The 10,690-nt window shown below is 32.9% G+C and overlaps 1 protein-coding gene across 2 annotated transcripts; it reads left to right on the top strand.

Moving 5' to 3' along the window:
• Positions 1–223: 223 nt before the first annotated feature.
• On the top strand, positions 224–10,079 carry LOC132754718 (uncharacterized). Of its 2 annotated transcripts, XM_060745395.1 has the most exons (6): positions 235–375; positions 2,028–2,090; positions 4,994–5,233; positions 5,563–5,593; positions 7,594–7,698; positions 9,662–10,079. In XM_060745395.1, the coding sequence occupies exons 1-6, from the start codon at positions 322–324 to the stop codon at positions 10,072–10,074; spliced, it is 906 nt and encodes a 301-aa protein (XP_060601378.1). In that variant the 5' UTR covers positions 235–321; the 3' UTR covers positions 10,075–10,079. The 2 variants fall into 2 exon arrangements, with proteins under 2 accessions (XP_060601379.1, XP_060601378.1); XM_060745396.1 differs by lacking the exon at positions 2,028–2,090 and having other exon boundaries at positions 224–375.
• The last annotated feature ends 611 nt before the right edge of the window (positions 10,080–10,690 follow it).

Genomic DNA, 10,690 nt, shown 5'->3' with positions numbered 1-10,690 from the left:
TATTTAGATCTTGATAACTTTTAGATTTACCTGCATGCATATGCAAGATGAAAAACTAAAACACAGTTTGTATCCAGACGTTTCAGTCTTAGTCATTCTTTACATTTCACCATAAAACCATATACATTACCCCCCCCCCCATACAGGTATCAAATTGATATATGTGTCTTTTCAACTAAAACAAAATTGAATGAATCAGATCCTCTCTGTTTACAATAAGTGACACGTAATACATGGAATACAGAACTGATATCTAGGTTTGTCTTGTACTGTGTTTTTTAAGTGTGTTGTAGGGTACATTGTGTGTGAACAAGAAAAAGAATGGATGAAAGTGGCGTACTTGAAAATTCAGAAGGAAATACAAACACTTTTAAGGTATTATAGCTTAAATAACAATGTTGTAATTGTTGTTAACCGATGCGTGTATGCTTATATGATACAAAGTAGGGCAATATTTATTTTCATAAACAAAATTAACAGCACGTTATTTCGTTAAAAAGACATAATTTAATAGGGTAATTTACATAAGATTATATTAAGAACATTATAACAAGCTATTTTTTAAATATGTTTTTTTTTTAATTTTTAATTCGCTTGTTAGATTAAAATGGTGAACAATAATATTTAACTTGATTACAATTGTTTGCTATGGTCAAAGTATTCATATATAGACTTAAAAAGACATAACTAAGAACTGTTTTTACATTTTATTTGTTATATTACTGTTGTTTTCTCATTTTGTCTAGATTTTTTTCTATTAATCTTACATGTACCAATGACAATGTAAAGTTCAATTTGTATAATATTTATGGATTTATAAAAAGCGCATGGAAAAACGAGGCTGTCTTATTTGTACGAGGTTTGTGTATAAAAGACAAACATAGAGACCAGTTGTCTTCACAAAATAAAAAAAAACCAAAACGTAACCATGGACGTGCATCTGAATACGACTGCTCTATAGTTGTAATTTTCTCTGTCGCCACAATAAGTACACCTCAGAAAAAATAAGCCAATGTATGAGCGTGCTCTTTTCAATCCCGACAGAAAGTGTGGTAACATGAGTTGGCGTTATTTTTTAACTTCACTCTAGTTAATGCACTAAGCATGTATGGGTTTTCGATTCAAATCATACATATTTTCAATAGAAATGTTCCCAACCTTTGATACAATTGTATTGAATTTCGTCTGTCTATTTTTCATACCCGATATATACGCAATAAGTACATAATAAAGTTAAAAAAAAACTTTTTGTATTCTATACAATTATGTGCCTATCAAAGAGGCCAAAGTGAGATTGTTTGAATATAAAAATGTATGAAAAACTAGAAATGTGTCCATAGGACACGTGTGTCCCCCGCTCTCAAATGTTTTTTTTTTAATGTTTTGACCCTAGGTCAAATATTTTTGAATACTCTGACAAAACAGAAAAAATCCACAAGGGAATCCCCAGATGCACAACTTCACATGCTTAGCAACAGTCCTATAAAGTTTCCTGACTCTTAGTCAAAAACATTTTAGATATGTGTGACACAAGTCAAAAATTGTAAATTTCGATGACATCAGGTCAAAGACTTTTTCTAAGTCAATGGCAATAACTATACAAGTACTACATAAATCCACACGAAAATATCCAGGTGCAATTTTACACACGCTAATCAAAATTCCTGTTAATTTTCATGACTTCAGGTCAAATACTTTTTGCGCTACATGAGACACGATTTTAAATTACAAATTTTTACTTTACTTAGTCATGGGCCATAACTTTACAAATACTAAATAAATCCAGACAAAAATACCCTGGTGCATAACATCACATGCTGATTAACATTCCTGTAAAGTGTCATGATCGTAGGCCAAATATTTTTTAGCTACGTGCGACACAAATTGAAAATTAAAATTTGTTACTAAGTCAAGGGCAATTACTCTAACAAAACAGAATAAGTTCACAAATGAAACCCGGGTGCACACCTTTAAAATGCTGAGCAACATTCCTATAAAGTTTTATGACTCAAACACTTTTTTTTTAGCTACATGGGACCCAAAATGAGAACGGACGGACGGATAAACGGGCGGACGTATGGACGGACAAGGTAAATCTAAATCCCCCTGTAGTTAATTTGTGTACATAATTATGTTCTATTATGTTAAAGCAGCACGCCTCCAGATTCATAATAATTATCTAGAAAATTTGGAAATAATTTGAAAAAAATATTGTGAGGTGAACAAATAAAATAATTTACATATTGCAATCGGCACTTACAATCCAAGAAATGAGCAAAACGTGCTCAACAAATATACGCAGAAACTACGAAAGACCGGTGGAGGCATTTCGTTTTCATGAATTCCCGTGTTCCTCTTCATGAATTCTCGATCTCAACTTCAAGAATTCACGATTTCAAATTCATGAATTCACGATTTCAACTTCATGAAGTTGAATTGTGAATTCGTGAAGTTGAAATCGTGAATTCACTTGATCTTAAATTCATTTAATTAAAGAAAAAAAACATTAAATGTACACGTTTATACGTTTTATCTGTGTCATGTAGTGCGCGCGTGCGTGCGCGCGTGTGTGCGTGCGTGTGTGTCTGTGTGTGTGAGAGAGAGAGAGGGGAGAGAGGGGAGACTACAGCCCCCTTTCACATACATTTCAAATACATTGATATTTAAAGATATACTATGCTCAAATTTGATATCAGAAAATATTGATTATTGCTACATAGTCTCTTTATAAATATGACATAAACATGTTTTGACTTCACACAAAGTTGATATGTCATGTTTAAAACCCCACACACTATAGGTCGTCACAATATGAATATATAGTGTCGTTAAAAATGTTTTTTTAAGAAAAGTCCTGTAATAGAGAATATAACTTCCAATGCATAGTTTTATTCATTTTTTTTTCAAATAAGACATATTCAGTAAGAATTACATAAGTTTTAATAAATTTCTTGGATCAAAATATTTTACTCAAAGATGAGTATAGTATATCTTTAACAGTACAAAATTATTTGCCAAGGATATCCTGATTCTTTAGCGCTGGTTTCACTACAATATTTAACTATTATTTAATCAGTGAAGGGGAATTTCGTGCCGTTGTAATAATAAATATCGCCGAATTAACAAGAAAAAGTTTCAAAATTACGTAAGTAAGACAGAACAAAAGATAATGAATTTAAACAAGTATGCTCATAATGTAAAAAATGTTAGACCTCGACATAGTAGAACGTTCACACAATATTGTTCTTAAATATGCTCCTTTTATTTATTATCCATAATGATGTGATATCTGTATTCCTTTTTCGATAGACCTTTTAACAATACGATTTTCCATAGCAACGAATGTTGCATTTCGTGCATGCGCATTCTTCGTAGAGCAAAACGCAATAACGATGTATACAGTTTATCATACTTTAAGGCTTTAATATTTGCGATTTCATGTTATGTCACCAAATAACACACATTAATCTCGGGATGACTTAAGGCGGTAAGTACTGAAAACGTGAATTTATTTTTAACAGATCTACGAAAATGTGCGGGACTTATAATTCAATGGTCAAAAAGGGCACACACATGGCGTTTGTTTAAGGTATCATTAGACGACTTTTCCATCAATAATTTAAATTGAAACAGCGGGGTGTTATAGATAAAATTGTATTACCCCTGTATTACATAATATTACATAATTTGTATTGTACACTTTCTTTGAATAACTGGATTGGTCAGGCGGCACGTGTCAAACAGCTTGGCACGCGAACGGTTGTTCATTCAACCTGGACATTTAAATACAATGATATAGTTAATCAGTTACGCTTATTAAAATGGTAATTTATCTAACTTTTAAATACACCGATCAATGTTTATGGATTTTGAGAAGAGAAACAATGTGTGACGTGCATTAATAAAAATAACATGTATTACGAAGAAGCTGATAAAATGTGTGTTATATCTCTTCAAAACAACCCATCTTAACTTCTTATTTTTTTGGGAAAAAAAAATTATTTAAAATCTATTTATGTGACTTTAATTTTTTTCTTTTTGCATCACAGGCAAATCGAATAAAGGATATAACCAGGTATATTGAACATATTGAAAAATGCATTATCGCCTGTTCTGTTATTTTTTCAGAATGATAATTAATCTCGATTTCATGTTTTAAAATTTCTTTTGCTTTTATATGAACTATTTCAACAGCAAATAAGTTGACTTTTCATTTGCACATCTTCTTTAAAAAAATCTCCGTGCCAGGTCCGTGATCGTAAATTCTTAAACAAGTATCTTTTCCATGACTTTTTATGACATTCTTCGCCACAAAGCTATTAGTCATCTTTTCTATATTTGTTAAAAGCTATTTTATATAATTTTCTACCGTTTACCTTGAACTAACTCGGGATTGTCTATGAACTTCTACTATATTTCTATGTAGGGCGAAGCATTTTTTGCCCTACGCAGATTGCGCATGCGCGAAAAAATTCTAATTCCGGTCGATTTTTCATAGCAACGGACCGCGTCGTAAAAAGGTCTATAAAATAAGATCCAGATGAAAACGTCTTTAAAAAGCGTTGCAGTTTTTTCCATGTAGTTACAATATCTGCATCATGTATGCACATTATACACATTATCTTTAAAAGCGTTTTGTCACATTTATTCCACTTCTACGTATGCGCAGACCCCCATATTGGTAAATCCTTTGGTCAAATGTGTTGTGTCCGGTTTATCTTGTCTTGCCCTTTCGAGCAAGTGCAGTACCGCAAAGAACAAATCTCCGGAACCCAAGGACTCCGCCTCTGTGTCACTCTGCTGATTCAGATTTTATATATTCTGTTCATAATGACATGAATCTGGGGTCGCTTGTCTTTATTGCCAAAATATTTTGTATGAATTTTAAACGTCTTTTTTCACAATGCTAGACTAAGTGCATGTAAAAGAAGAAAAAAGAAATGTTTGAACTAGAATATTGGCATATCCATGATAATACCATTTACTTTTACAGAAATTAAAATGTACTCTAACGACATTGGTTGCCGTAGCAATCGTCAATATGAGTGTCTTACTTCCTTTGGTCGTTCACTTGCACCTATTAAGACAACACAAGATCGAATCAGTATGGTGCTCTCAAGGGAACCATGACCTTCTGGACCAGCTTATGGTAAAGACTAACAAAGATATGAAACAATATCGAAACAACGCATGTGGCAAACTGAGCGACATGTTGCAAAAAGTTGTTAATCTGGTATGAATTTGATCATCCTATATTTTATTTTATCATATACATAATTGAATTAAACAATAAGCAAAATTGATGTATCTGTAGGGTTAAAGCAGAAGTAAATGTTATCTATAATATATGATATACATGTATGTATTTTATGTAAGTGTCGTAAATATTTGTTTAAAACAATACAACTAAATGCTTAAAGGTTAAATATTGCAGATACATTGTACAAGTGTTATATAAATGTTTAAACAGATAGGTAGATCATGTTATGATTGTATAATAGTCATGCTATAAATACCAACATGACATTGTTCTTAAAGTTTTACAAATATTCAATATTTTAGAATAAAAGCTACAACAGTGACACTGGTCCAGGTATGTTTCTTTGCATCTATCAAAAACCATCAGAACCCTCATAAAAGTCGCCTCTTAATTAAAGCTACATGTATGAACATGTTCCTTTCATTAACGTCAATCCGTTTGAAGAGAACCAGTCTTTTTTACAAGTAACCAACTTTCTTTCCCGCCTTAGGTGAGCTTCATACACTAGTATTATTTTAAAGGGACTCCACTGAGGTTTTTTGACATGATGGGACTGAAAATATTTTTTTCCAGATAAATGTACCATTTGATGTAGGTGTAGACCACGAATCTTTGTGCAAAGTTTCTGATCATTCGCGCACTTCGTTTTTCCATAATAATTATTCAAATTGTAAAAAAATGACCCAAAATGAAAAGCGTTTAAACGCTTTTCACTCAAAATAGGCTAAGAAAAGCATAAAACTACGATTTTCGATTTATTATAAAGTAAATTTCTTAACTATCTTTGCATATATTTCTGTTTAAAGCGCCCCAGTTCATTTATGTAAGAATTTCTCAAGTTATGTTTTTAGGCTTTTAAACCTCAGTGGAGTCCCTTTAACTTGACTTATATGGCAAAATCGTGATAAATGCTAGATAACTCATTCAACATAGAAACAAAATGATGGTATGTGCATGTGTCAATAAACACATTTGAGAAGGTTTTATTATAGAAAACATATACATATAATGAACGGTTTTTAAAAATAATTCATATCAAGTTATGACTCTTTTGCAAAGAAATCTTTCCAACTGTTCCTTATTTATATTTTAAGATTCACTTGAAACTTACAAATACTTTCTGAGTTTTTCCATAAACAAGGAAAATACATGACCGCGAAGTGTTACATTGGCTATGGTGGTAGGGTTCTGGATGTTGCTGTTAACACATTGTCTTAACATTCTGAATATGCAAAGTAAAGCACCGAACACAAAAATGCCCTATTACAGGATATGTTAAAAATCTGGAAACAAAGTGATCCCTCGGAAGCATTAATCACAACAAATTTACAAGAGAATTGCAGATTCGGTTTAATTGAGTCTGTACATGAGGGATAATGAATATGTGAACCATACCTCATGCCCCCTAGCACCGGCTTTAGCGCTACTCAATTCTCAACACTTAATAGTGCTGGCATCAATGATCCCGAAGGACCAGAAAAATATAACAACACTAAAATGAAGTACGGGGCAACTTTTTACAGCTGCCACACAGCACTTGACAACTACTGTTGTGCAGTATAAAAATCTGGAAACAAAGTGATCCTTCCGAAGCATTAATCAAGAGAATTGCAGACTCGGTTTGATTGAGCCGTACATGAGAGATAATGAATAGGTGCAACATCCCTTACGCCCCCGATCACCGGCTTGAGCGGTACTTAAGCCTAGACCCAAGTGAAACCTTGACCTTTGAGTTAGGGTGGGTTGGTGCGCCTAATACAAATTATACCTACAACGATGACCTTTGAGCCAAAATTTAAATATTGATTATTGACAAATGAGTCTGAGTACTGCGCATGACTCATTATAAACATGTTGGCCAAGTAATTTCATTTTTTAAATAAGTACAAAAATAAGATAAGTAAATTCCTTTGATGAATTGAAAGGCTCAAAAGACCGAACAAAAAAGGCCAATATTACAGACCATGTAAAGGTTTTACTTGTGAGAGTGAGGTTTGACTCTTTAAAACCGGTTTCAACGAAACTCCCCATTGGTGTAACTACAACTTACCGTTCCAAGGCGGTACCCCTCTGTGTTCCTTCATGTGATGTACATTACTTGTTTGAACGTTGCCTTTGCCTTGTTGATCTTTATTCTCTTTTTGTACCTTGTAGGTAGGATTTAAATGTTGCACATGACACGTCAGCTTTTTTTAAAAGGCAGGTGAAAATGCATTATATAATTACATAAAAACAAAATAAACCACTGTACCATTTTAATCGAGTTCACTTATTAACCAATATATTGAAAGATATGATAATGCATGTTAATCAGGACAACATTTATATTCCAGAACCAGAGTTTCATGGTTTAGATATCACAACATTAAACTGCACAGTTTCAGAGAAAGTTGAATCTACGTTATATCTTTATAATGTACTCTCACATGCCAAACCAGGTATGTTTTTAAAATATAGGAATTTAAATGAAGTATCGATATTACTTTCATCAGATTTATGCATATGCTTTTACTAAATACACATTATACTGTTCTTTTTCTATCAGCAATCACCAGATATATCAAGTAAAAAAGGAATGTGCAAGTAACACAAAAGTAACGCCGAAGCTGTGCAAATCGTACTACATATAGTTAATAAACCGGCAAAAGTATTTTATCCCAAATCAATTAAAACAAATGAATTTAACCACAATTACAATGTTTTTAGGAATATATGTACATTTATAGATCTGTCCTGACTACCATTTTGACGGCGACTTTTGTGTTTCGTGGAAATCAATAAAAATTCTTACGCATATTTCTTTAAGACTTTATTTTCTAAATATATATTATAATAATCAGTATAGCTTAGACATTTGCCAAACTACTTGTGTCTTATAAATCTACATATAGGTGATCCGGTGCATTATTCCCAAATTTGGCCTTACCTCGTAAAAATATTTTCAAGCACATTTGTTCTAATAATGAAAGTTTATTATGGCTCCAATAGTTTGGCAAACGTCTGAGTTGCACTAATTATCGAAAATTATAATGCTATATACAAACGTTATTATATTTTAATATATCTCAAACACAAAGGTTGCCATTAAATCATTATTTCGCTAGTCAGGTCGTCATTCTCAAAAATAAGACTTAAAACCCACTTTCATGGAAATAGTTCGATGACGTTTAAAATATAATATCTCAGAAGCCGAATAGCTCGAAGGCACTGTTTCGATTGGCTTTCACTTTAAAATGTCAGTCAATATTCTTCCTAGTGGCCGCCAGCACCACCATAGGAATCACAGACACAAACAATGTCTATTTACACAATATGAGATAATTGCAAAAATTAAACAAGTTATACTGATGATAAACACGGTGATATGACTGCTTTTACTATATACATACGTTTGCGATAATCCGTGATGGAAATACAATTCAAAACGCAAACAAATTCTTAACAGTTCTTTATTTTTATACAAGTGGAAGTTGCAAACGGACAAATAAGACGTTCGAACGACTTTATCAATGGAAAACACAAACGTATTCCTAAAAACGAAAATCCAAAAGCGGTTTTACACAGAAATCAATAGCAAGATTTTTGTACGGTGTTCCGTTTGGACAATTGTGCCTGTTTATTTAGTTTGTACCCGCGATGCACGATGGTACGATGGTGAAAATGCGATGGTAAGATGGTGAAAAAACGATGGTATGGTGATGAAAACGCGATGGTACGATTGTGAAATGGCGATGGCGCGATAATTATTGAGAAAACGCGATGATAAACATCGTGCCATCGCGTTTTCACCATTGTGCCATCGTCTTCCGCTGGTCATGCGCAATGGTACATTTTCTTTAACAATGTATGCCTTCTCATTATAACATCGCGTTTTCACAATCGTACTATCGCGCCATCGCAATTTCACCATCGTCTCATTGCGTTTTCATCATCGTACCATCGTGTTTTCACCATCGTACCATCGTGCATCGCGGGTACAGATTAAATAAAAGTCACGATTGTCCAAACGAAACAACGTACTTTTGTCTATACCTTGTGTTTTATTTAAATTGAAAGATTTCCTGAAATAAAATATTCTTATACAAATCAAGGAGAGTCTGCAATTTTAGGAGCTTTTCAACATGTTGCTTAAAAATAGCAAATGTTTAAACCAATTCCTAATTGTATTGTTTAAACATGATGCAATACAACAAGGACCACTGACTACAGGCTATAATCTGAAAATATTAATAGTATAGCCTATACCTTTGGATAAATTTAAGTCGCAAATGTAAATTTATATTCCGACCACTTTTTTAATAAACATACACAGCATGTATATAACATCTATGTTTGTCTAAATTCCTGGGCTTATTTATTAATATTAACGATAGTTGCTCATGGGATTTATATATTTTTCAGTACCTGGGAAAAATACCAAAGTATACTGGGGCCCTATTACATATTTGATAACACATCATATGAAATATGAAGAAGGAACCATCTACATCAAGCAATCTGGCTATTATTTTGTGTTGTCTTTACTGACAGTAAGAGTACACAACATGAAATCGGTTGATACCGTTATTAACTTCGGTGACGAAACCCGTCACGTTGTTAACGTTATACAGCACACAGATGGGACTGAACGAGTTCTTCTTCAAAATGTTAAAACAACGTGTGTATTATCCTTCGACAATGGAGAATGGTCAAGTAATATAGGAGCACCTTTTTACTTAAATGAGCAGGACAGAGTATACGTGGCCACATCACATCCGTATAACATTGTCAGTGGTCACAGTAATAGTTATCTAAGCATTCATACCATTTTGTAAGACAACAACAACAATAACCTAACAAATAAACAATAAAAAAGACAAACGAACAAAAGTGTACTTTGATTTCTTGCAGATAAACTCTGGGTAAAGAAAGGTTCAATTAGGATATTATTGTTTTAAATTCTAATTATTGTTTTTGTCTTTTAACAGTATATATGTGCTATTCAAGCTTCATAACCTTTGTTCCCTTTCAAAATTTCATTTTAGTTAGTTTCTCAAATCGTTTTCCCTTTCAGAGCACACATACTTTTATACCTGCGTAGCATATGCCGCTTTTCGTGGAATGGCAATAACATGACACATTGAACATTCCATGATAACTGCCATATGAACATTTTTGCGTATGTTTCAAAATTAAAATATTACCAATTCATTTTAAATGTTGAATTGTGCTTATGCCGAGACTAGGGGTCGTAGACGGTAGCTTGCACTATGCAGTACCGTCCATGTACCATAAGCCTGCATCATTTTCAATTTCGCCGTGTTTTGCTTTTTTTTTAAGAATTCTGTTTGTTTCTATTTTATAACCATTTGTTTTCATTCTTGTCAATTTGTATGTCTTGAGTTCAGTCAATATTATAGTGTTAAATGTTACTCAGAATACATTTCTTAT

This window comes from Ruditapes philippinarum, unplaced genomic scaffold (genome assembly GCF_026571515.1).
Source record: "Ruditapes philippinarum isolate M1 unplaced genomic scaffold, ASM2657151v2 ctg3956_1_1_1_1, whole genome shotgun sequence".
In the NCBI taxonomy this organism is placed as follows: Eukaryota; Metazoa; Mollusca; class Bivalvia; order Venerida; family Veneridae; genus Ruditapes; species Ruditapes philippinarum.
The sequence above is the reverse complement of the archived record's forward strand: the minus strand, read 5'-3'. Positions and strand labels throughout refer to the sequence as shown.